This window comes from Lycium barbarum, chromosome 12 (genome assembly GCF_019175385.1).
Source record: "Lycium barbarum isolate Lr01 chromosome 12, ASM1917538v2, whole genome shotgun sequence".
Lineage (NCBI taxonomy): Eukaryota > Viridiplantae > Streptophyta > Magnoliopsida > Solanales > Solanaceae > Lycium > Lycium barbarum.
The window spans coordinates 21278210-21305191 of NC_083348.1; the positions used below are offsets into that span (position 1 = coordinate 21278210).

Sequence of the window (26982 nt, forward strand, 5' to 3'; positions counted from 1 at the left end):
TTAAAATAATCACAAAATCTGATTTTTAATGAACAGTCGTCGGGGTGTACAGTGGTCGTAAACCACAGTTTACGGACCGTATACTAGTTTACGGGCCGTATAACGTGGTCGTATTTAAGCATATCAAAATAGAAAGGTTGGTTGAAGATCATGGCAGTTTACGACTCAGGTTACGGGCCGTATATCAATTTACGGTCCGTATTCCAAGTCGTTTTTAACTATTTGAAGCATTTGACAGAAATTTGAAATTTTTGAAATGTTGAAGGACGATGGCACTTTACGGTCCGTAAATCACTTTACGGGCCGTATTTCATTTTACAACCACTGGCTGAAATGAAATTCTACAACTTACTTAATTCCAAAGTTCATAAATAGTCATTCCCTACTTAATAAAACATCGCACACTCATGCCCTTCGTTGGTCTATTCGTTGTACATGTACGGGGACTTTTCCGAGGTGTAACAAGAACTTCTTCGCTCAATATTCTAAATTATCTCTTTATGTCTTTGTGGGTGCATAAAACTTCTTCTTGGTAAGACCTGTTGAGTTTTTAAAACCTTCTCCTTATTGGACAATAACACGCATAATGTTTTGTGATGTACTTGGATTCATTCCTTGTGGAATCGACTTCTTTTCCTTGTAGAAGACTTACTAATCTCGACAATTATGGCAAGGAATCTTTCATACTTGACCGCCAAGTCTTTACCAAAATTCTTCTACAAATCATTGTTGCTGCAGGATTTGTTTGGAACATGTTCACGACTTGCACCTGTGTGTTGCATGTCTTACATGTTACTTCTGTACAAAACTAGAAATATAAACAGGTATATCCTTTGTTGCTCATGCATTGTGTTTTTAAGACTTGCTCTACTAGGTATGACGGCGGGGCAGGTCTGGCTTTTATGCCCACCCTTGTTGTTTTTGTGTGTACAAATCCCTAGCTCTAGTATTGCAGTTTTTATGTGTACAAATCCCTAGCCCTAGTATTGCAGCGGGTCCTCTTTGATCTGGTTCGAGGTAGTTGTGTTTAGTTGAGGTGAGTCAATTGCATTCTGATCGTGGTGGCATCTTTACTTTATCCATCCTATTTCTTTTTTTATTTTCAGGATGTGTCCCTAGACTCTTGTATTTTTTATTTATATTACACGCTCCTTGACTAGTCTATGGAAGGTGAAATTTGATGTGGATGTTTTTGAGCTTTGAGACATTGTCTTGTTATTGTTGAGGGTCGTGGATATTTTGTACTGGTTGGATTGTTTTTTATTTACTAGAAGGTTTATTGATTCTCCTGTCACAAGAAAAATTCTGCCGAAATTTTTATTAATATTTGGTACTCGACCAAGATGAATACTCATTTACTTGGCATGGAGTAGTTGCTCGTTAAGTGGCAATCACGGCCCTCAAATTTGAATTGTGGCATATTAACACTGCCATGGAGCACACTTTATCTTGTCCGAGACATTGAGAGTTCCTATTGTGAGCCAACCATATCTGTCGTCGTGCCATTGCAGTATCTTTTTCTTTATTTTTAGCGATATTCACACTGAAAATTAAACGTATTTGACTCATATTTTGAATCTCGTCCAACAATACAATCCAATTCATCTTAATAAGTCTGTAATACAAGTAGAAAACATAATGGCCCACTTGCCAGCAAAGTTGCAATTATCAAGATGGACCATTGTGGACCATTGAACACGAATCATGATGTATGCCATATTGAGCAAAGAATGGAGTGACCACAAATTCTTACTGCATCCTTGGCCTCCCTCCATACTTGTATTTGTGTTCCAATTCTAGAGAAGTCCAGATTAGTTCAGCTCTCTTTTTGGAATCCCAACAAAGACTACGATACCATCGGATAAGGAAGATAAAAGTAACTAGCTCATGTTTGCTTATTCTACCATGAGTGAAAGAGTAAAAAGACACAGAAGGAAAAAGGAATACCAGATGGAGATATTACATTACACTAGCCTAAACAAAGTATGAAAAACACGTAACTAGGGACACCCCCCACCCCAAACACCACCCCCCCCCCCCCCAAAAAAAAAAAAAAAAACAACCTTGTATGCATTACAGAAAAGAGTATTGAACTGAACTTGTATGCAAGAAGTAAACATCAAAGAAAAGATTTTGGTGGAATAAACAAGTATACTGAAATCCCTTTCCCAAAGTGCACTTTCTTGCTTACGTCAGTCGCTAGCTGCTGATGTACAGGTAAACTGTCGTGCTATAAAATAGAAAGCACATGTCGCAAATTGCGTCTACACAGAGCATCAGGATAAACATCTGTAATTACTTCAAATCTACGACCTCATTTGCCGCCATGCAGAAAATTCCACTAGATGCACGAATGCCTTGCAGTGCCAGCAGTGGCCATGCAAAATAATTGTGCGACAAGAAAATTTTTTAGCTCCTCTGCATTATGTATCTTATTTGACCATTTCACAAAGTCGAGCTCGGCCAGGATTAAGTAGCGATTCCGACATCACCCAGCCCTGCAAGATATAGAATGATGACTAACCTACATAATTAAATAAAAGGAGCAGCCTCTTGCAAGTATGCCATAATCAAACTGGTAAGGCAGACAGACAACGAATTCACGATCGCCAGGCCCACTGTTAATTCCATTAATATTTTGCAATCTGATTATTACAAAGTTTCAGCTCCTCAAAAGATAAATTACAACCCAATGGGGATAGTTTGCTCGTAGCCAACAGACCTCACCCTTATGAAAAGACGGAATGATCATGAGTAGGACAGTGGACAGTTTGTGTCACACTGCATGTCTAAAAATCATCAGTAATTTTTCTCTTCCACAAAAAGAGTAACTCAAAGGGATGCGAAACTAAGAAATTGCTACAAGGTCCTAATTATGTGGATTCATGAATGAGAAGGCTTTTAACTTGAGTCATCTAGATTACGAAGTATTAAAATATCAGGGGGGCAAGTAATAAAAGTGAAACGAAGCTCATAAATCCAAGTCAAGGCCTTCCATCACATATCAGGACCACAACTATGACACTACCAATTTATTGTAAATCTGGATAACCTCCACAGAAGAAAAAATTTTCAGCCCAACATTCTATGTTTAAGATTTCTTCATTCACTGTTAGATATTGTTGCATTTTTTAGAGTGGCAAGCAGATGGCTGATCAACAACGAAAAATACATGATGAACATGACGGAGTAGATAAATGGCAACCCGTTAATTGCAACAAATGCAGACTTGAAGAGAAATAAGGTATATCATATGTCCAGTATAACCAACTGTATGTTTGTTCCAGTTAGCTAGATAACCATACATAACCCACCCTCAAGAAACCAGTCTGTTCCAGTAAGCTAGATAACCATACATAACCCACCCTCAAGAAACCAGTTCAATCATGATAGGGGAAGTTGATCTAGTCAACCACTAACAACTTTGTACAAGGCAAAACATTATCATCTAGCTTTCTTAAGAAAAAAGTTCACTTGCAGCAGTACCAAAGAAACAAATCCTATTTGCCAATTGTGATGAACATGATTTTAACACCATAGACACGCTATTATGGGTGTGTTTTGTATGAAGGAAAATATTTTCCTGGAATAAGTGATTTTCTAACGTATTTTATGGTGTTTGGTAAGAAAACAGAAAATATTTATCCCAACATCATTTATATATACTTTAGACAAACACTATGAGGATGGAGGTGGAATGCGTGGGGGTGAAGGAGGAGAGCGGGGTGGGGGAGTGGGTGCTGGGAAGGCTTATGGGGTCCGAGGATGCGGGGATCAGGGGTGGGGGGTAGGAGCAAGGGGTGAAGTGCTCATCACGGGATGCCACTTATGGAACTTGTTTTCCCTAGCTTCGATAGGGAAGTCATTTTCCTAATCTTTAAGGAACTTGTTTTCCTAGAAAAAAATTTCTCCACAACATTTTGACCAACCAAACATGAGAAAATTGGAAAACATTTTCCATCATACCAAACACATGTTATATTCCAGCTTTTATTTCCTTAACTCCGTTTCCTTTCTTACTCGGGAGAGGTGGAGGAACAGGAATTACAGGAATGAGATTGAAGACTCAGAAATTCTGGTTTCTTTCATCTTAGCCTTCCTGATATCCTCATCTCACGTGATTTTTTACAAGTGTTATTATATGTGATTATAGGTAATAACAAACAGAAGGCTCAGTTGCACTCAGAAGTAACATATCATCTCTATGTTTCAGCTTGTTTAAAAGTTAGAACGAAAAAGGATATGTCAGAAGTAGTATCATGAAGTGGCAAATTTCGCTTTACCTGTTCTTTAGCTTTGCTCTTGAAAGGCATATATAAAGCAGAGACCATTTTGTAAGATTCTATAACATGAGCTTGAAGATCAGCAGTTGATAGCAAGGATGCTGAAAGTTCATCTTCCCGCTGTTTTCTGGAGGAAGACTGTTTGTTGGTGGATGAACGAATGATGTGCATAAGCACATGACCCTGTATTTTAAAGTTAATTAGGTAAATTTCAGTTATTAAGAGTTCCACGGTTTCAGTTATTAAGAGTTCCACGGTTATCACACGGGTAAGTCAGATTCTTACATGAAATGCTGCTTTCAGTACATCATCAGACTTAGCTTGATCCTTGAGCAATACATATATATTGCCTTTGAAAGGATTGTACGTCACTATATATCGCTCTTTCTGTTAATCAAGATCGACATGCAATTCACAAGCATGAATATGAGAAAATGATAGAAGAAACATTTAGCCACATAACAAGCAAGCAAGGGGATGTAAGTGTGCTACGTGCAGGAGAGCTCCCCTTGACATTCATCCTCCCCTGAAAACATACCTCAAAGATGGGCTTGACAGCAAGATATGAGTTTGGATCTTGGAAAGCTTCTCTAAATCTGGGTCCTGCAAGCAGTTAGTTTAAATCTGCAATGAATACGTCTGATGAAAGTTTAGGTGACAAATGAAACAAAGTGTATTTTCCTTGTACTTACCAAGAACAATAGGCCTGTGCTTTTTCCATGGAAAATTGAATATGTTTTCCCTTGAATTTCCATCCTGCAGTGTTGGAACTCTCCCTAAAGAGCAAGTAGCACGATAAGACATCAACTCGGAGAAAAAAGATACTCCGTCTGTCCCAAAAAAGATTGTCCTCCTTTCCTTTTTAGTCTGTCCCAAAAAGATTGTCACCTTTCTATATTTAGAAACAATTTAACTTTATGAGATGATTTACAGCCACACAAATATCTAAGGCTTGTTTTGGACCACACATTTCAAAAGTCTTCCTTTATTTCTTAAACTTTGTGCCAAGTCAAAGGAGGACAATCTTTTTGGGACAGAGGGAGTATACATGTCTGTTAATTTATCTTCCCTTTCCTGCTTTGCTTGCAGGAAAGGGAAGATTTGAAAATGTTGGCATGTCCTAGTTTCACCACAAGTTTGTAAGATGAACCATTCAGTTGTTGACAGTCAGTTAACGGCAAACAAAATCATGGTATGAAAGGAAGCTCATTCATAACAGAAAAAGAGGAGGGGTGGAGGGAGAAGGAGAGGAAGACTGCTCCCAACCTGTCCTTAGGAAAGATTCTACTGCTACTGTGAATCTTGCACGGTTCAGGGTATGGAGCACAACAGATTTCACCTAAGATATACAAAAGAAATAAGATGCTTCAGTCAAATGGGAAAAAGAAAAAGGAAAGAAATCAGACAAGTGCGTTAATAAGGTGCAGAACTATAAATTAATGCACGCTATTTAACCTCTTGGTAAGAGCTGAAAACATATCCAAATGAGAGGAGCGCAAATGTCTTGACCAAGGATGGATTCCTTTTGGAAATCAAGATACTTAATCCTGTCCCGAGCTTCATAAGAAAAAGAAGTTATTCCAGCTCAAATACATTGGTAATCAGATACATGATAAAAACGAATAAACAATAAAATATAAACTCCTTGTCAAGTAGGAAATAAGCCCTTCAATTCCCCTGAAAGGAAAAAAGGAAACATTTTACCGATCGTCAAACTTGTTGTCTTGGTTATTCTTTTGCTTCTTTAATAGTTTTCGGCTTTTCTCCTCATAATTGTTGTTTCACTCACGTAGAATCTTTCTCCTTCTTCCTTTTTTCCACTATATAGAATTATATATTCTCATCTAAGTTGCACAGACTCTTAATTTTTGCTGCCGCACTCGTCTCGACACAACATGGGTGCGGTTGCCGGGTGCAGGTAGGATTCGGTCAATCCAAGGATACTTTGGCCAAATTTTTTTTTTTTTTTTTTTTGGTGGGGGGGGGGGGGGGGGGGGGGGGGTGGAATTGAGATTTTGATTTCTCAAAATAAAAGATAAAACAGATTTAAGACATAAGGAATGGCATACCTTCAATCCTTGTTAGCTTTTCCTCTAGATCAAGTTTGCTATTTATAATTGTTTTCTTTCTCATAGAAAAGAGGGATAACTTCTAAATTAATTATTAGCATATTGATTTCTTGACACTTAATTTATGTTTTTTAACGCCCATCTTGGGGAATGAAAGATTGAGTTATATAACATTTTTTTATAAGGTAAATAATTTTATTAACAATTAGGGGAACAAGCCGTATACCAAAAGAGAGAACCTACATCAAAATATCTTTAAAGAAGAGACCCAATCTTCTATACAAGTCGGGTTCTCATGGGAACACCAAAAGGAAACTAGAAACAAAAGACTAGTTTGCAACTTTACAACATCTTGTTCAGCCCCTTCAACGCTCTCCAAATAACCCACATAATTGCTAATGGTGCAACATTTCATGCCTTAGGACTTCTCTTCCCCTTCTGAAACCCTAGCTATGCGAATTCTACTATATGTAAGGTTTCCACAGAATATCTCACAAATTTAGAATATCTTTCTGTTTTTATAATTTTGATTTTTTTTAGCCAAATCCCAGCACCCGTATCCATAACTGGATCCGTACCCCCGAATCTCAAAAATTTAGATTTTGCTGAATGTCAAGATCCAGATATGGATCTCAGTTTAATTGCAAAATTGAAATCGAATCCACACTTTTTTGGGACAATTTTCTGATTATATAACTGGAAAATGGAATTCAAATACAAGAGTAAAACTAGCTGAATTAAACTAAGCTAAAACAAGGATAGAATAATCTCCATAGCCGATGATGATCTGTAGAAAGAGATGAGAAGAGAATTAGAAAGAGGAAGAGAGAGAAGAGAAGAGGAGTAGAAAAGAAATGAGGAAGAAGTGATGAATACCAGATAGCCGTTGCCTTCCTCTCTCTCTTTCTGTATAGCACAACCTGGGCCACGTGGCTTTATCCTGGCCCTTATCGGTCCTTAATTGAGAATTAATCTGAGCCGCTCATTTGAAAGTTAGTTACCCCTTTATTCTTCTCATACTCGACTTCGAACCCAGCTACACGCATCTATATTATTCTTATAGTAGGGTCACCACACTGAATCCGACCCTCGGATCTGCATCCGTGTCGAATACCCGCACCCGAGTCCCCGCAACTTAGATTCTCATTAGTATAAACTGATATGCTACAAAGAGGAGTGCACCTTATGAACCAAAGAAGCTTTGAGATGAAAAGATAGTAAAATTGGTATTTCGATGGGAATAATACATTTTTTTGATATGGTAATAAATTTTATATTAAAATTTGGGCTTAAAAACCTGCATATACTAGAGGTATGCCAAAAAGGAGAGACTCACAAGAAAAAATGTGGTTTCCTATGAATAACACCCAATCATCTATACAAAGAGGAACTTCATGGGTGCACCAGAAAGAAAAAAGGTATAAGAGGCTACTTTCAATTGTAAAAAGATCATCTCTATCCCTCAAAAGCTCTTATATTTCTCTCTCCAAAGAACATACATAAGTGCCAATGAAGCAACATTCCAAACCCTGCGTCCACTCCTCCGCCTACCCCAATTCCAACTGAACAAAACATCTTCCATCATTTTTGGCATCGCCCACGAGATACCAAACAAACTCAATATTACTTGTCATAGCCTTGAGGCTACCTAGCAATGTAGGAGGAGATGATCGACATCCTTGCCCGACCCCTTGCACATCAAGCACCAACTAATGTATGTCACCTTCCTCTTTCTCAAGTTCTCAGCCATCAAAATAACCCTCTAGTTGCTAACCAAACAAAGCACGCTTTCTTAGGTATATTTGGAATCCATATCGATCTATGTAGGGAAACCACCTCTTCTCTAACTAGAAGCTTCTCATAAAATGATTTCACAGAAAATACGCCATTGTCCAAACACCAACCCCCCCCCCCCCCCCCCACACACACAAAAAATCTTGGATATCGTGTAAAGTTGCTTGTTTGTGAAGCAAATCCAAGAGTTCGGAACTATGTCATTTCCCAATCTTCAAAGTATCTCATAAAACTCAAGTCCCAAAAACCCTCTTCATCTTGTAATTTTCGGATTTATTGGACTATCATCTCCTTTTAGCGTGAAATCCTGTAAATGTTTTGAAACGCAAACCTCAAAGTATTGTACCCACACCACCTGTGGTCCTAAGAATTGACCCTCTTCCCATCCCCAACCCGAAAAATCACCAATTCGCTGAAATCTTCCCACCCCTTCATGACATTCCTCCACAAACTACAATTATATAGCAAGAAAACACTTTGTCCTCCAAGCCCCTTCCAATACCTCATACTTTTCTGCTATTACCTCTTTAAAAAGCATGCTACTCCATCCCAAATCTCCATTGCCATTTTCATAAAAGGTGTTATTAAAGACTCAATTTTTTAACGCCAAGCCCACCCCAACACTTGGGAGTCCTAACAATCTCCCACCTTACACAGTGAAAATTTCTCGCCTTATCTGTCAAGTACAATAAGAAATTTCTTTGAAGTTTTCCATCATTTCTACAACAATGACGGGTACCTGAAACCTATGTTGCTCGGACTCCGCAAAAAAGTTGTCGTACCCGTGTCAGATCCTCCAAAAATGGCCCACTTTTAGAGTATCCTATACGCACCCATCGATATTTTCGAAGAGTCCAAGCAACATAGCCTGAAACAAGGACATGGAGTAAGTGGGTATACTTGATAATGTGCTCTTAATAAGCCTTTCGTTCATTCTTTGGACAAAATAATCTTTTTGTCATCCTACCAATCAAGACTCAACTTTGTCGAGTACAGGGTTCCACGCTGCTTGGTCCTTGTTGATCAAGTAACTACTAAAAGAATTAAAATTTGGAGAGATTGGTAAAAAGGAACTTGTGTCTGTTAATGAGGCTGAACTTAACATTGCATCAAATCCAGTGTTTCATGAGAGCACCAACACATAGAAATTGATTGTCATTTCGTCAGGCAAAAGATACTCTCAAGAGAAATTGTCTCAAAGTTCATAAGGTCAAATGAACAACTTGCAGATATATTCACCAAGTCCCTTGCCGGTACAAGAACAAGTTATATATGCAGCAAGCTTGGTGCATATGATCTGTAAGCACCAGCTTAAGGGGGTGTTTTAGGATTTGTATGAATATTCTAGAATATCACAAATATAGTATATAGCTTAGTTTACTCCCTTGTAATTATGTTGTAATTGTATATTGATTTTCTTTCCTTTCTAGGACAACATGTAAAAGTAGTATTTAAGTTCCAATAGCTTCAGGAAATAATCAAGCAGTGTTCTCTCTTCCTTCTCGTCTTCCTCACAAGGGTCACTTCCACCAATAAGAAAGTGAATAGTTTCTGCGGAATTCTTTAGACAGTATGAAGATTTAACATAACAGTAGATCACAAAGTCGATTGCAGCTTCACTAATACGTAAAACTTAACTGGCCATCATAGAGGATGATGGCCTTTGTTTCAGTTAGTCTTCCACCAAAGTCCTCGTAAGGGGGAAATTTTGAGTGAAAACTTAGTGAGCAAATGAGTAGTTAAACAACAGCATCACTTTAGAAAACCATCAACAATTGCCATAAAGTATAGTGACTTCTTCTGCCAATTTTCCCTTTCAAAAGAATGAAATAACAGAACTGCTTTTTCTTGTGGCAATGACAGTTGAACCAATAATGCAATGTATAGTTTATTACACTACCGTGGATAGACCAGGATAAAATTTGTTTTGACAAGTGGTCGCATGAGGCCATGCAATTGAAATCAGAATACTCTATATTGCCAAATTCAGTATAATCAAATAAATATCTTCATCACCACAAAAAGAGAAAAGAAGGAAAGAAAGATTAGAAAAGCTTACTAAATCAGCAACATTGCCAACGCATTCCCCCTTAGCAGTGACATCCCCAATGTTTTCCCCTTTAGCGAAGGCCTTATATATAGGAGTACGAGTTGAAGTAGAAGTGACAGCACCTACATTCTGTAAGCAATTCAAAATAAATCTTAAGTGCTTAGCTAACTGTATGTGCATGCACCAGGAAAAGATATGGAAAAGAAGATGGCGACAAACCTTGGCGACATTCGCAGCACAGGCTAAAGGAAGAAAAAACTGCGGCACAACAGCAGTTACCAGTTCAACACCAGCTCCCAACTCCATCAGAAGATCACCCGTGAACCTTAGCTGAAGGGCATCACAAGGAAACAAGAACTGTAAGGAAATTTGAACTAGTCCAACAAAAATTTCAAATTGAAAATTAGCTAAATTTCAACCCTTACCCATCCCACAACCCAAACCAAGAAAACAAATATAAACAACAGAAAAACGCAAAACAAACCAACAGAAAATTAGAGAGGAAACAATGGAGAATACCTGTTTTAGATCATAATCAAATTTCTTTCCCTGCCGTGCATAAAGCATCTTCCCCACGCGGCCAGCGCCATCCTGCAAATTGCATATACCTTCCAGTTTGTATTCATGGAACACAAAAGGAGCTGCTTCTAAAATCCATTTTGAGCTCTCAGAATATCATAAAAAAACACGTAACAGTTCAAAAACGAGCACATATCTGACTTTGGTTATTCAAGGCTGAGAAAATCAGAAGCAACAGAACAGTCTTAAACTTAGTAGACTTCTTTATAAATGAAGACCCCCACCCTCAAGCCAGAAAAATTTAAAAAACTAAGTTTTTGTCCTTTCATTGGCTTATCACAATTTCCAAGATGGATTTGGTTCAGGTTATGAAGCTTTCCTGGAAAATAATTCCACATGATTGAATGCGTTCCTGCTTGTCAGTTGGAAAAAATTAAAGAAAGCACCAGCTTTTTGCGTGACAGGGATTCTTGAATATTGTTTCATCTTATATGGTAACTAAGGGAAGAGTGAACAACCTAATATAGAGATATTGGGAAACCTTGTGAAATTATGGGACTGTAAAAACGATTATTAAAATAGAGTGCTGGCTGCTGGGAGAAATGGTGAAAGAGAACTGTTGAATGGTGTGAACCACCTCATCTAAAAGCAAAGTTCAAACTGTTAGAGAAGAGACACATTTATTTATCATAGCTATGCAACACGATCCGGTATGTGTAGGCCTTTTTTTAGGTCAAGCACGTGAAGATATTTTTGTAGATGAGTAACGGTAAGACTCGAACCCAAAACCTTTGCCAGATCATGTAACATTGTCAAATTGTGTGAACCACCTCATCTAAAAGCTCAAGCTCAAGATGGAATACATTTGTTTATTTTTAAGTCTGTAACAAAATCGCACATGTTATTAGGACCTTTAGGAAAATATTGGACTTTGTTAGCAAGTAAATAGCTTCAAATACACATATATTTGATATGCAGACTCAAATGCCGAACCAACAACCTAATCTCACAAAACCTGTTCTATTTTTTTGCATAATCATTTTCACATTCTTATATCAATTCCCAACTCTAGGTAACATTTCAGGAGAGAGCATGTAGCTAAGAGTTTTTCGTATCAAGTACTTGCTGAAACAATGCTGAAGATTCCATCTGTACCTTGAGAATCCAGTTAATGGCTACAGCACCAGGGGTAGCTCTATGTTTGGAGACTCCTACTGAATTTAAGAGTGTTTGCGTTGTGAAAACACCCATTGCACCACCAAAGAAGTGCTACAAGTGGCAAACAAGAGGTAGTTGTTAATAACCACAGCAGCATGTTATGAAACATTAGCCAAAAAAGCACTCAAGAAAGCATTTATTTAGTAGTTGTATACCTTCAGTGCCCTCCATGTCATGTATGGTACATAAGAAGGTGTAACGCTGTCAGGAAAACCTTCTGGAACCACGTAGGATCTTATGAACGCCATGAACTCCTGCACCACATGTACGATAGGAACATAGAAAAATACATTCTGAATAAAGAATTTCTTGTCCATTAAGATTTGTGCACAGTGTCTTACTCACATAACCATAAAAGTTTGTGCACAATGTCTTACTCAAATGGCCATCTTACAACATACTAACGGGCATTATCATAGAGACGTACTTTAGTAGCTTAGTGAAGTAATAAAACAGGACACAGTAATAAAACAGGACATAGTGTCTGTTGATTCACATTAGAGAAAAATCTTTCCACTTTGCTGAAAATACGCTTAATGTTAAGCCTTTCAACATTCTACAATTCGAATTTTAACAAAATGCTCATGAAACAATTTAGAGAATTATGTTTCTGCTATAGCAATTTGCTTTTTAGCTCACTCATCAGTTCTCCGCTTGATTCCTTAAGGTCAATGGAGAATCTTTTCCAACTTATTTCTCCGTCTATTTGAACTCTTCTAGATAAGAGTATATTCTTCACCAAAATTTTGAAACTAATAGCAACCTATGCCGCCAACAAACTCATACCACCGTAATAAATTTATTTGAAAGCCATGATACTGCAATCTTCCATATTGAAGAATCTTAAACAAGTCTCATTTTCCTTTTTTAACTTTTACTTCTAAGAAAATTTCGGGTGCCAGGATAAGAGACAGGTGCTTCTACCTTGGTGAATAGATACGCCCGGCACCTTGTTCTTGTGGATTGTGGTACAGAAGCAGGCTCTCTTATCGATTAGTCAAGGTGCCACAAGCTGGCCAGACACCACCATCATTTCGAAAAAAGAATTAATACTCCCTTTCTCTCAAATTATTTGTCGCTTTTTTGTTTTAGGCGCCCCTTAAGAAATATTAATTAGAAGGGATATTTGACTACTTTGCCCTTAAGAGGGTGTTTGGATTGACTTATTTTAAGTGTTTTTGGGCGAAAATAGCTTTTAAGCTCTTTTTCTATTTTATGGTGTTTGGAAAAGATAAAAGGTGCTTTTAAGCACTTACTTTTAGACCCAAAAAATGCAAAAATAAGTTAAAAGCCAAAAGTTGAGTATTCCCAACTTATGACTTTTAGCTTTTAGCTTATAAGCTATTTTTAAAAAACCAAAAGTTGAGTATTCCCAACTTATTATGACTTTTATCTTTCAGCTTATAAGCTATTTTTAAAAAGTCAATCCAAGCACCCTCTTATTTATGTCTAAGTTATATTCTCTCTATTCTCCATTAATGACAAAATTTTATTCAGGGTAAAATAAGGAAATATAATTAATTGTGCCCTGAACTTCTGAAACACAAATAATTTGAGACAACGTGACAGATAATTTGAGACGGAGGGAGCATTGCTTATGCAACTAGTAGATTTTCTAAGAAACGTACTAAAAGAAACAAAAAAGAATTGGAAGAGCTATAGAAAGCATCGAGTATATCCTATTTTACTACAGATATTAAAGAAAAGAAATCACAAGCAAAAGGCAGAAACCTGGGCAGGAGCTTGTGGAGAGTGCAAACTAACAGCACGAATAGAGTTCTTCTTGAAGTGGTCAGGACCACCACATTTGAGAGAGTCATCAGCGAAGTAGTTCCATCGGTGACCATCGATCTCCTCAGAGCAGAGCAATCTCAAGCTCGAATCCACAAATTGACCTCCGAAGCTAGCCTCTGATGAGAGAGGAGGAGGAGAAGACGAGGAGGAGGCAAGGTCGGCACTAATACGGAGGGTTTCACGGACAAGCAACGTAGCATCATGAGACGAAGACACCGTTGCTGTTGTTAGGGTCGTAGAAGAGGAGCTTGGAGGATGTTTCAGCTTCATTGCTCTATTGTATTGTAGAATCAGATGATGATGAGAAGAAAAGCATTTTATGGAGGAAATAAAATTGGAGCTTTGGAAATGTCGTTGTGAAATTGAGGTGACGGAGGTTTAGAGGAAAGCTCATGTGGAGCCCCATCAACACGTGGGCTGACAGAGGTTTTAGAGAGTTACGGCCTGTTTCCCATACACTACTTACCTGTTTTATTAAAGACCCGTTTGGCCACGGAAATTATTCACTTTGTTTTAAAACTAGTGTTTGGCCATGTTCCAAATTACGCCCTGCTTCCCATACTCTACTCACCTGTTTTATTAAAGACCCGTTTGACCACGGAAATTATTCACTTTGTTTTAAAACTAGTGTTTGGCCATGTTCCAAATATAATTTGGAGTTATATTTGAAATTTGAAAAATAATCAAAATCTTGTTTTTGACTATTTTCACTTTCTGATTTTGACCCTTGCTTTTGTTTTTCCTTTTTCAAAGTTTACCCTAAATTTTTTATTTTTATAAGTTTAACCCTGTTTATTCTAGTATTAGTAGTCTTTATAACTATTTATTTTAATTTTTATTGGGCTTTGTATACGGTACAAGTACAAGGTGGGGATAGTCTGCATAACAGTATCGCTCTTTCTAGCTTCACATATGTAACAAATGTGCTCAAACCTTATGAATGGCAATACATTAGTAGTAATTTATTGTATCAATATTAAAGAATTTATTTTTTTCGGGTAAAAACTTACCTGTACCGAGTGTTTACACCCAACTAGTAAATAAATGGCACTTGTCATATTATTTAATTATAAATATAATATTTAACCATAATTAACCAAGTATGTTGCTGATGATCTTAATTAATAATATAAAATATTCTCACGTTATTTCGGTTATCTTCTGTACAATAAATAGATTGACTGTAATTTTTTATTACTTCTATATGCCGGTAAAACTCCTAAATTATCCCATCTTGCAGTATTCATACTTAAATTATGGGATATTTGCGATTACTCCTCAATTATAATTATACTATATTTATAGTTAAAATCTATTGAACGAAATTGAGTTCCTGCTTGTATTTTAGATATTATACATGTGCAGTTTAAACAACGTCACATGGCACGTGACATTCAATTCAAAATAAAACTTCTAAACAACTAGACCTTTTAATTTTTTTCTATTTATTAACTCCCAGATGAAGTCCTTAAAAATTAAATTAAACAAAAGAGAACTAGTTTTATATGCTAATCAAATTTCTAGAATCCAATTGGTTGAAGGTATGCTTTTCCTATTATTTGCTACGTTTTATTTACTTCAGTATTCTTCTTTTCAAACTGCTTCGATATGCGCTATTTGAGTGAAAGGCATTTTAGAAGCCGTTCCTCTACCTCCACAAGGTAGGAATATAGTCTGCGTACTCTCTACCCTCCCTAAACACCACTTGAGGGATTAAACTGAATATGTTGTTGTTATTGGATTGGTTAAAGGGGTGGTTTTTTAGAACTTAGTTTTTTTTTTTTTTTAATTATTTTTGATAAATTAGGGCTTATAAAAAATTTGGATCTTTTAACAAATTAGAGCTTGTCTAAAATTATTATTTGGTTCTATTTTTTTATTTTTTTGGTATTAATGTTGTTTTAGGGTATTGAATTTTCAATTGAATTTTACTATAACTAATTAAATTATGTCGTAATTTGCCATTGAATTTAATATTATTAATTTATTTATTTTTGGTTTTTGTTATTTTAGGAATATGGATTTTAAATTGAATTTACGGATATCAACGAAAAGATATTGAATTTGAAAGAACAGATAGAGAAATCAAAAAAATTGCATAAGAGAATAAATAGGAAATTTTGTTCTACATTTTAATTTTTAATTTTTTATTTTATCCTTTGTTGATTAATTTTGATGTCACTGTTATTTTAGGATGATGCCTTTTTAACCGAGTTACCATTATTAATAAAACTGGTTTCAGTATACGCGCTTTTGTGCGTGACCAAAGTGTATACCTCGTTTGACAACAACTACTATAGGAAAAGATTGGACTTAGCTATGAACTTCGTCGTTAATTCGACACTAAATTACTCGTAACTAAGACTTTTTTTTGGTAATTCGTTACTAATCCGTCACTAAGTAGGATTGGCATCAAATTTTACTGTTTAACTTTCCCTCGATAATTCATGTTTATTTAATAGTGAAATAACTTAATATATTCAAGAACATTGAGAGTTTTCATTTATTAGAATAAGTGTAACAAAAAAAATGACAATTTATTTAGAAAATATTTTATTTTTTACTATTTCATTCTTGGACTTTAAATTTGCATTTTACCAATTTGACATTTAACGTTATATTATAATCAATTGCTTTATTTCTAATTTCATTCACCAATAATAATTTTTTTATTTAACAAATTTATTAACTTTAGAGTCTTATCGACTTGAAAAATGAATTTACTTAATGTGAGGAATTTGAAAAAAAAATTTGGATATTTTACTAAATAATTAATTCAAAATTTTACTTATTTTTTGCAACATCAAAGAAAATAATTTATGTTTTCTTAATTCAAATTCTTGATATTATTTCATTCCAAATTTTAAGTATTTAATTCCATAAGAATTCTATACAAACTTTCTTAGTTTGACTCTTTTGATTTTATCCTTTTTAACAACTTTTTATTTTGTTTCCCTACCTCTCAACATTTTATTTTGCAGCTTCGTGCTTTTTATATACTTTCATCTAATGACATAAGTGTATTTTTTATTGGGTTTGCGATTTGCTCGTGAATGGTGAAATAGGCCAACTAATTACCATAAGATCAAAACTCAAATCACAATATTTTATTTTTTATTTTATGCTTTCTCCTTTGTAAAATTTTCTAAACATTGATATTTTAAGTCTTTAACAATATTTTTGTTTCTCTTCATAAAATCATAGAAAAAAAGGGTCCGCTCAAACTTTTAATATTTTGTAAAACTATTATAAAAACCCCCATCTTTAATTTTTTATTTTATCCTTTGTTGATTAATTTTGATGTTACTGATATTTTAGGATGATGCCTTTTTAACCTAGTTACCATTATCAATAATACTAGTTTCAGTATACGCGTTTTGTGCGTGATCAAAGTGTGTACCTCATTTGACAACAAATACTATAGAAAACAATTGGACTTAGCTATGAACTTAGTCGTTAATTCGTCGCTAAATTGCTCATAGCTAAGAACTTTTTTTGATAATTCGTTACTAATCCGTCACTAAATAGGATTGGCATCAAATTTTACTATTTAACTTTTCCTCGATAATTCATGTTTATTTAATAGTGAAATAACTTAATATATAAAAGAACATTGAGAGTTTTCATTAATTAGAATAAGTGTAACAAAAAAATGACAATTTATTTAGAAAATATTTTATTTTCTACTATTTCATCCTTGTACTTTAAATTTGCATTTTACCAATTTGACATTTAATGTTATACTATAATCAATTGCTTTATTTCTAATTTCATTCACCACTAATAATTTTTCTATTTAACAAATTTATTAACTTTAGAGTCTTATCGACCTCAAAAATGAATTTAATTAATGTGAGGAATTTGAAAAAAAAAATTGGATTTTTTATTAAATAATTAATTCAAAATTTTACTTATTTTTTGCAACATCAAAGAAAATAATTTATTTTTTCTTAATTCAAATTCTTGATATTACTTCATTCCGAATTTTAAGTATTTACTTGTAATTATGATTTAATTCCATAAAAATTCTATACGAACTTTCTTAGTTTGACTCTTTTGATTTTATCCTTTTTAACATCTTTTTATTTTTTTTCCCTACCTCTCAGCATTTTATTTTGCGGCTTCGTGCTTTTTATATACTTTGATCTAATGACATTAGTGTATTTTTTATTGGGTCTGCGATTTGCTCGTGAATGGTGAAATAGGCAAACTAATTACCATAAGATCAAAACTCAAATCACAATATTTTCCTTTTTATTTTATGCTTTCTCCTTTGTAAAATTTTCTAAACAGTGATATTTTAAGTCTTTAACAATATTTTTGTTTCTCTTCATAAAATCATAGAAAAAAAAAGGCCCGCTCAAACTTTTAATATTATGTAAAACTAATATAAAACCCCCCATAAGAGACCATTTTGGTCACAGACACTCAATAGCTATAGAAGTTCTTCTTTTAATACTGCTATCTTTAATCTTTATTTTGGACACTAACAATACTACAACCTTTCATCCAATCGTAGATATTTAGATGAAAAACAATTGAATAAGTGTAAGGACATGTAACGACCCTTTCGGTCGTTATGGGGAGTTAGAACTCCATTGGGAATTCCAAGGCCGCGATTGGTTTCGTAGGGCGTCTTTTTGTATATGTGCATGTTTGTTTTGTGTTTTTGAGGCCTTGGATGAAATGTGGGGTGATAGGGGGAAAAACTGGATAAAAATCGAGCTCACTGCCCAAAATGTACCGCTACGGCGGTACCGCTATAGCGGTACTTGGACCGCTGCCAGCGGCCATGCATTTTCCTTGGTGGCCGTTGTGGCGGGCAGGGTACCGCTATGGCGGCACCGCTATAGCGGTGGATGGACCGCCATAGCGGTCACAGCGATTTCGTGGTGGGCCGCTATAGCGGTCACTTGACCGCTATAGTGGTACCGCTGCAGCGGCGTGATGACCGCTGTAGCGGTCGACGTAAAACAGTAGCCCGAATTTTGTATACTCAGTTTTATTTTCTCTTTTCAAAAAACACCAACACACTTCCCAACAAGCACCTAGCGTGAATTTTCAAGCTAGGGCAAGATACTTTGAGAGGTAAGTTCCCTTGATTTCCATTCTCCTTCTTTATTGTAATCCTCTTCATGGATCTTTAATGGTGAAATTGAAATAGAAACCCTAGAATGTTAATAAAACTTCTAAACTTGATGGTTTATGGTTATTATCGCTTAGTTATCATCCAAATGCATTGGTTAGTTGCTCTTGATCATTAATTGAACATTTAGAGACATAAACTAAGTGATTGGAGACCTAGGGTTCTATAAAAATGGTATCTTTACCATAAAAACTGCTTGTAATGGGCATGTTGATAGAATATTGTTATAAATTGATGATTAATGAGTACTAAGGGCCTTGATAGGTTATTTATCACCTAGAAAATCATCCATCCCTTGGAATGGAGTAAGGAAAGGGTATTCTTGCTTTGGTACTTGTGGTTTGAGTATTATGACTCATTGAGCCTTCTATTTCTAGACTTTGAGTGTTCTGAGCCTTTGAGGAAAGGAAAGGTTGTAGCAGAGTAACTTGCGTTGTTCCAGCTCTACTTTGAGGTAGGTTACGGTCTACTTGAGTTAGACTTTGATTAGTTGATTGTATGTTTGTGAATTCTTTAGGGGAAAACATGTCTAGTTTTCATGCATGATATTGTGTGGCTGAACTCCTATGTGATTGTGATTGAGTGATTGTGTAGGCTTCGTGCCACTATTCCTGTGTGTTGATTCTGCAGTGAATGTTTTGTGATAAGAAGCTAATATGATCTTCTCGACGGTATTGTGACATGGAATGATGATTTGAGTATTGATATTGAGGAGGTAAGAACACTGTTCTGTAAGAGGTATGGAAAGGCACATATGTGACCTAGATTATGGGCTCGTGGTCCGAGGTTAGTTTTGGAAACAAGAGGTACGTTGATATGTCCTGCGTCCGAGGTTCGTTCCGGAGCAGAGGTTTGTGCTCGGGTTCGAGGAGTATTCTGAAACGAGTGGTACATGGACACCACAGATCCCCTGCAGGTCATGACTACTGAGCAATGTCATCAGTTAGCATATGTGTATAGTAAGTATGGTCATTGTGGTAAACTTATTTCCGCTGTGGCTTACGTGATTGTGATTCTTGACATCTTGGTGATTTGATTGTAATTATCCTTGGTTGACTTGCTGTGGCTTATTGATATTCATGTCTGTTGACTGGCTTGTTTATTCTATTGATTTTATGAAATATGCATGATACTAATCTTAGTCGGCCTATGATATCTACCGGTACATAGTGTTTGTACTGATACTACCTTGAAGCATTCTTTTGAGTGCAGATTGTGATACGGAGACTGCTACATGCCCTCACATCTAGCGTGGAGGACGTTTGCTGATGGATATAGGGTGAGCTTCTTCCCATGCCAGGCCGCCCGAAGATATTCTTCTTATGATGTATTTTCTTATTATGGACATTATGGATATTTATTAGTTAGATTTCATTCCTTAGACATGTTTTAGATTAGAGTCATGAACGATGATTTTCGAATTTTGGGGATTTGTAATAGTTAGAACTTCCGCACTTATTTCAATATTTTATGGCATGACATATTTTGTTTATTTGATGCATGAATGAGTATAATCATTTGACTTGGCTAATATAAAATCGGATATAAATGAATAGATGTCTTGTGTGTTGGTTCGCCCACTATGATTGAGTTGGCTGCTAGTCATGGCGGGTTGGGTCATGACAAAGTTGGTATCAGAGCTTTAGGTTCGTCGATCTCATCGTATAAGGACATGTCTAGCAGAGTCTTGCGGATCGGTACGGAGACGTCTGTAGTTATCTTCGAGAGGTTGTCGGACACTAGGAAAACTCCCTTTTCTTTCTTTCTTTCGTGCTACTTGATTCCAATTAGTATCTGCTGATTCAAATTGGTATATGACTATCCTTCATTCTCTCGCAGATGGCGAGAACACGAGCGACAGCAGCTAGAGGTAGAGGTGGAGGCAGAGGAGCTGGCAGAGGGACAGCCCCAGCTGGGGGAGGCATCCCAGTGGTTGACCCCGTACCTCCAGTGTTTCCCAACGAGGCAGCGGGAGATGCAGCCGCACCAGCCCAACCAGCAGCAGTGCCAGTTCCACCAGGAGCTGCGGCTACTCAGGGTATACCAGACGCTATGGCACAGGTGCTGAATTGGTTACATGGGTTAGCACAGGCCGGAGCTATACCAGCTGGTCCAGCAGGTAAGGGTGCAGGGGTAGCATCCCCAGGTCCGGACAGAGCACAGTCTCCGGGGGTTTAGCATGTAGCAGCAGTGGCACCTCGCTTGGAGGAAGTTTCGGGTTTTGAGGCCTTTCCGAGGCCAGTTGCAGGGCCGGTGATGACTGGCGAGGAACATGATCTGTTTTGGAGGTTTACTAAAATGAAGCCTCCTGTGTTCTATGGTACTGAGTCAGAGGACGCATAAGAGTTCATCATTAACTATCACGAGAGGCTCCATAAGATGGGGGCGGGGATAAGTACGGGGTAAAGTTTGTGACCTTCCAGTTCTAGGGTGATGCCAAGCTTTGGTGGAGGGCTTATGTGGAGTGTAGGCCAGCTGGGTCTCCTCTATTGACTTGGGTTCAGTTTTACTCTGTGTTTCTGGATAAGTACGTTCCGCGTACTCTGAGGGACTGAAGGAAGGATGAGTTCGCTATTATTGATCAGGGAACTCGTCGGTTGCTGTGTAAGAGTCCCATTTCCACTATTTTCCCGTTATGCTATTTAGTTGCTGCCCACTGAGGGGGAGAGGATACGGCGGTTCGTGAAGGGGTTGGACACTGGGCTTCAGTAATCAGCTCTTCAACTTGTAGCCACTGGGGTTTCATTTCAGGAGATAGTGGAGCATGTCTCTATTATTGAGGGTATTAAGCAAGAGAGTCATACGAAACAGGTAGAAAAGAAGGCCCGTAGGGGTGGAATGTTCAGCAACTTCTTCTCGACGGGTAAGAGTTCACAAGTATACTCAGGGCGTCCGGTACAGTCCGCGATGCAGGTGTCGGCTGGGGCCCATCAGGGGCAAATTATCAGGCTTCCGGTCAGCATGGAGGCTACACTGCTTCATCAGCTTCTGTTCAGCGGCCTACGCTGCACCGTGCTTGCTTCGAGTGTGGTGAGATAGGGTATATCAAGAGTTATTACCCCAGACTTAGACAAAGTGGGCAGGCTACTCAGTGTCAGGGTACTCGTCCATGACTATAAGAAGCCACCTTCGCACATGATAAAGAAAGGAGACATGATACGAGCATGATAATGATGATGATGAATATAAGTATGAAGAATCCTAGAGTAATATAAGATGTCCATGAAACTAATGATCCTAAGTATAGTTTCATTGATGATTTTCCTTGTGTACACTCACCTTATAATGCTAGTTCCTCCAAGGTGAGACATGACGAGTATGATCACTCCATAATGTAGTCGGGGGTTCACGACCTTATGTCAGCTCGACATAGCCATGGTTACCTCCCAGTTCTAATGTAGGATTAATGATGAATGTATAATAATGTTAAGTTATGATAAGATTATGATATGCCTATGAGATGTGTAATAATGATGAGTTTATGATTGATTATATGACGATACGATTCCACCGTGCCTAGTTGGCCGGGCATGTCACCGCGAAGGCGGGTTGTATACGATTCCACCGTGCCTAAATGGCCGGGCATGTCACCGCTAAGGCGGGCTGCTATGTTTACACCGAGCCTAGAGGGCCGAACATGATCACCACTAGTGGGCGGCATATGATGGTTACCCAAACGCGGGTTAATGATGATGATTTATATGATACGATGATGTATGCGCTATGATGATACATGTACTATGATTATGTATATGGTATGTGTATGAAACGTACCCACCCTTAAAAGTTATGCAGGTTGTATCTTCACCTTATGACTTATGATTTCTCTATCATGCTCATTTCATTCATACCTTACTTACTCAGTACAATGTTCGTACTGACGTTTCGTTTTTTTTGGACGTTGTGTTCATGCCCACAGGTAGACAGGGAGACGGTGCAGACCTATAGGAGTTATCAGCAGATTTACAGGAGCACTCTATTATTCCGGAGGTGCTATTTGGTTTGTTCTTTTGTGTACATATATGTATTTTGGGCACGACGGGGTCTTGTCCCTTCCATATGTCTAGTACTCTAGTAGAGGCTCGTAGATATGCATGTGTGGGTAGTATGGTCTCACGATGTTACTATTGTATATATATTATTATTTTGATAGCCGAAGGGCTTATATATATAAAAGTAATTATGTTTCCAAATGAAAAATGGTTGTCCTATGATTATGAGCACATGAATAGTAAAGAAGTGTATAATAAGTATGATGAGTAACAGAATGAGTGGTGCTCGGTGGTTAGCCCCAGGTACCCGTCATGGCCCCTAGTCGGGTCGTGACAGTCAAGGTAAGCCTATTCCAAGCAATTTCAAGTATTTCTAACATACATACATGAATTCTAAGCCAAATCCATTGTTTCTAAGCTAGGGTTTTCAAGAAAACCTATCTCAAGGTTCAAGGTTCAAGGTTCAAGCTTTTGGATTTCTTCTTCAAGATAAAAACTTTGTTGCAAGTTTTGGAACGATTAAGGTATGTAGGGTTTCTATTCACGTGTGGGAACATCATTCTTCTTCCCCACACCACATTCATATATGAAAACATGAAGTTCCATAAACCTAGGGTTTCCATTTTATTTTTTTATAAAGAAAAATTATGCCCAACCGGACTTTTTATTTAATCAAAGGAAAACAAATAAGGTCCGAAATTAAAACAAAATGCAAAAAAAGGAAAAAAAGCCTATACTAAAAATAGAAATTGCCAAATCTGCACTTTGCTTCCCTAAACTCATGCGTGCCCTTCTCTCTCCTCTTGGGAGCTTCTCTTTCTAGCTTATCATCGCCGGCGACTCTCTGATGATGAAACTGAGCTGCGTCATCTCCGTTATGAGGTGCATCGTCGGCATATGTTCATAGGTTGTGAAGAAAACCCTGGTAAAACTCTTCTTCTTTATGTTTCTGCTCTCGATTTCCTTGTTTCTTGATTATCATTGCTTTTTTATTGTCATCTGTTATGCATGTGATGGATCTGAGCTTGGATATGCCATGCGGTGCTTCTTCACTCCTCAATCGAGCTTTGTACAATCTCTTCTTGGAAGATTTGGTCAAACAGGTATGCTGATCCTGTCTCTATAAATTCAGATCTCTTTTGGACCAATTTCTTTGCTTGTGTTGAAAAGCTTGACTAAATTCATTCCTTGACCTTGTTGATTGTTATTGAAATCTATTGTATTTTGTTGTAATCTGTATGAACTTGATGTTTGTTCATTTGAATTACAACCCTTTATCTGAAACTCTTGCCCCATCTTGTTACTGTTCCCTTCCTGCATTACTTAATTCCAAGTGTATAAATTTGGTGTTTGTCCATTGGAATGAGCATCAATTGATCCTAATAACACAAATAAGACATTCACCTAATTTACATACCTGAATTGAAGCACAAACTGTTATCTTGATGTTCCAATCTTGAAATAATTACCATTAATCTATGCACATGATTAAAAGGTAAATTAATTTTGCAAATTGAGCTGTTTTGATTCCCTTTTCCATGTTGTGTCTTGAAATGCCTGGCTTTCTTAGTTGTTTTGCTACTTCTGTGACTGAGATTGTGATGTTGTTGCCTTATGCTGCCTTCAAAACCTACAAACATGAACAAACAATTAGTAGAAAAATCCTTCAATTTCTCCTCCAACAGGATTTGAAAGTAAGGATCTCCTTTTCCTCCATCCCCCTCTAGAAAAATCCTTCTCTTCTTAACTCTTGTCCTGGTCCATTGTAGTGATAATGTCCCTTGCTTCTGCATTACTGAATCTGCACTAGATATGGGACCTAGGATTTTTCATTGTTTAACAATTTTCTAAGATTCACCTCCATATCTTGGAAAGGCTCATAGATAACTGCTCCTCTATCTAATGCATGATTGGCTAGTGCATCAGCCAATTGATTACCTTCCCTAAGAATATGAGAGTATAGAATCTGCTTCCTTTCTCCCAAGTGCTTAATTTTCCTCTATCCATTCTGCTAGACTCCGTGGAGATTTCCATCCTTCAGTTAGTATATCAGTTTGAATTATAATCTTGTCCATTTGCTTGGTGATACACCATTTGACTGCTTCAAGTATTGCAATTGTCTCAGCTTCATTGTTTGTTGCATATCCTATCTCTGATGCCTGAGCATGAATCAAATTGCCTTCTCTATTCCTTACATAAAAACCATATGCTCCCCTTCCTGGATTTCCCCTAGATGCCCCATCTATATTACATAGGATCCAATTCATAGGTAGAGGCTGCCATATGAATGTTCTAATCCTCACCTTTGACTTATATCCCTCCAATAACTGTAGTAAATCCTTCCACCTGTTAGGAATATGCTTCAATGAAGGATTCCTGGTTCTAACTAGATTCTGATAGTGGCAAATACTTGAAAATGCATCTTCCAATTGATTTCTTCTCTCCATGCTTAACGACATTTCTTCTCTTCCATAGTTCCCAAACAACTATGGCAGGTATAGCTTGAAACACTAGTTTCAACCTATCAGCAACAAGTTGTGTCCACCATTTCACTATAATCTGCTATAGTTGTAATCTATTTACATTAAAACCTGCAAAGGAAGAAAAATAGGACCATGCTGTTAGCAGAATATGATTTAGCAAATAGATGCTGCATATTTCCTCCTTAGGATGAGGACAAAACCAACACCTAGATGCTAAGTTAATGTGCATCTTCTTCAAAATATCATCCAATGCACTTTGAATTTCCAACATCTCCACGTGAAAAAAGAGATCTTGAATGGCAAGCCTTTAATCCACATATATTTATATATCTCATTCTCCTGCCCCCTTATTCTTAAATAATCCCATGCAATCAACCACCATGGTGTATCTACATATCTATCCCTATTAGGTGGCTTAATAGTACTGATAATGTGATCCACTATGTCCCCTGGTAGTACGTCTTCCAATCTGTTCCTGTTCCATCCCCCATTCTCCACCATTTCATGTACATTTTGAATATCGTCATCAAAAAATCATTCTCAGCAGCATAGTATAAAGCCCCTAGCCCTCTCCAATTATCATACCAAAATTGAGAATGCCCACTCTAGTTTGCCACCACATGTGTTGTTCTATAAGATCTCCTGCCTACAACATCTTTTTCCAATTCTGAGACCCATACTTCCATTGCACAATTACTGCATTTTCTTTCTTGCAGTACTTGTTGCTGAGAAAAGTACTCCAAAGTGATGGTTTAGATATGAAATTCCACCAAATCTTACAATATAAAGCCATGGAAACATCATGTAATGATCTAAAACCTAAACCCCCTTCCTTTTCTGGTATACATAAATGAATCCAAGCTGCCCAATGTCTGCTCTTACCTCCCGCAATATTATTCCAGAAAAATTGAGCAAATAATTTGTGCATTTGCTTAATAACACAATCTGGTGGGTTTAGTGCTTATAATAGGTGTATTGGCATGCCCTGTAAAACATGTTTTATCAAGATAGCCCTACCCCCAAAGGAAATCATCTTTTCTTTACAAGACTGCAGCCCATTCATGATTTTAACCAAGATATAATTGTAATAATCCTTTCTTCTTCTACTATAGAAAATGGGACACCCCAGATAAGTGAAAGGGAAATCCTTTCTTCCTATCCCTGTTATCACTTCTACTATGATCTTGATATCAGCTGGAACACTGTGATGTAAACAAATTGCACTCTTCTCTTTGTTAACTTTTTGACCTGAAGCTTCCTCATATTTCCTAAGCACTTCTATGATCGATTGTAATGACATTATCTCAGCAAATGAAAAGATAATCATATCATCTGCATATGCCAAATGATTCACCTTTGGACTCCACTTAGGCATCCCAAATACCCTAAATTGTGGAACTTGATGTAGATGATTCAGATTTCTAGTTAAAACTTCTGCAGTAAGGATAATAAAGTAGGAGATAGAGGATCCCCTTGCTTCACACCCTAGATGATTGGAAACAACCCTGCTGTTGTCCATTGATGAGAACAGAATACCAGTTATTGCTTATAATTTTGAAGATTAGGTCTATCACCAATTCTGCAAAGCCTATTTTCCTCAGAACCTTAGTCAAAAAGATCCAAGAGACCCTATC

The 26982-nt window shown here is 37.1% G+C and overlaps 2 protein-coding genes and 1 long non-coding RNA gene across 3 annotated transcripts; 1 reads left to right on the plus strand and 2 right to left on the minus strand.

The window, feature by feature from the left end:
- Positions 1-1871: 1871 nt before the first annotated feature.
- Positions 1872-14144, minus strand: LOC132624044 (protein root UVB sensitive 6). The gene is made up of 13 exons (XM_060338866.1): positions 13665-14144; positions 12089-12187; positions 11871-11984; positions 10716-10787; positions 10416-10526; positions 10206-10325; positions 5739-5840; positions 5550-5622; positions 4976-5059; positions 4822-4886; positions 4569-4670; positions 4284-4466; positions 1872-2498 (listed from the first exon to the last, which is right to left on the minus strand). The coding sequence occupies exons 1-13, from the start codon at positions 13995-13997 to the stop codon at positions 2433-2435; spliced, it is 1524 nt and encodes a 507-aa protein (XP_060194849.1). The 5' UTR covers positions 13998-14144; the 3' UTR covers positions 1872-2432.
- On the minus strand, positions 6274-10199 carry LOC132624045 (uncharacterized). Its single transcript, XR_009576515.1, has 2 exons — positions 7229-10199; positions 6274-7139 (listed from the first exon to the last, which is right to left on the minus strand). It is a non-coding gene; the product is annotated as an uncharacterized LOC132624045 (long non-coding RNA).
- Positions 14145-20712: 6568 nt separating the features above from the next.
- On the plus strand, positions 20713-21051 carry LOC132624164 (uncharacterized). Its single transcript, XM_060338985.1, has one exon. The coding sequence runs from the start codon at positions 20713-20715 to the stop codon at positions 21049-21051; it is 339 nt and encodes a 112-aa protein (XP_060194968.1).
- The last annotated feature ends 5931 nt before the right edge of the window (positions 21052-26982 follow it).

What these genes read in the sequence shown, in the direction of transcription:
- LOC132624044 (XM_060338866.1), bottom strand. Translation starts at nt 13,997, where the DNA reads ATGAAGCTGAAACATCCTCCAAGCTCCTCTTCTACGACCCTAACAACA. An exon ending in CTCCACAAGCTCCTGCCCAG is followed by an intron (nt 12,188 to 13,664) that starts GTTTCTGCCTTT and finishes CATGTGGTGCAG; the next exon opens with GAGTTCATGGCGTTCATAAG. An exon ending in AGAGCAAAGCTAAAGAACAG is followed by an intron (nt 2,499 to 4,283) that starts GTAAAGCGAAAT and finishes TATATCTTGCAG; the next exon opens with GGCTGGGTGATGTCGGAATC.
- LOC132624164 (XM_060338985.1), top strand. Translation starts at nt 20,713, where the DNA reads ATGGCGAGAACACGAGCGACAGCAGCTAGAGGTAGAGGTGGAGGCAGA.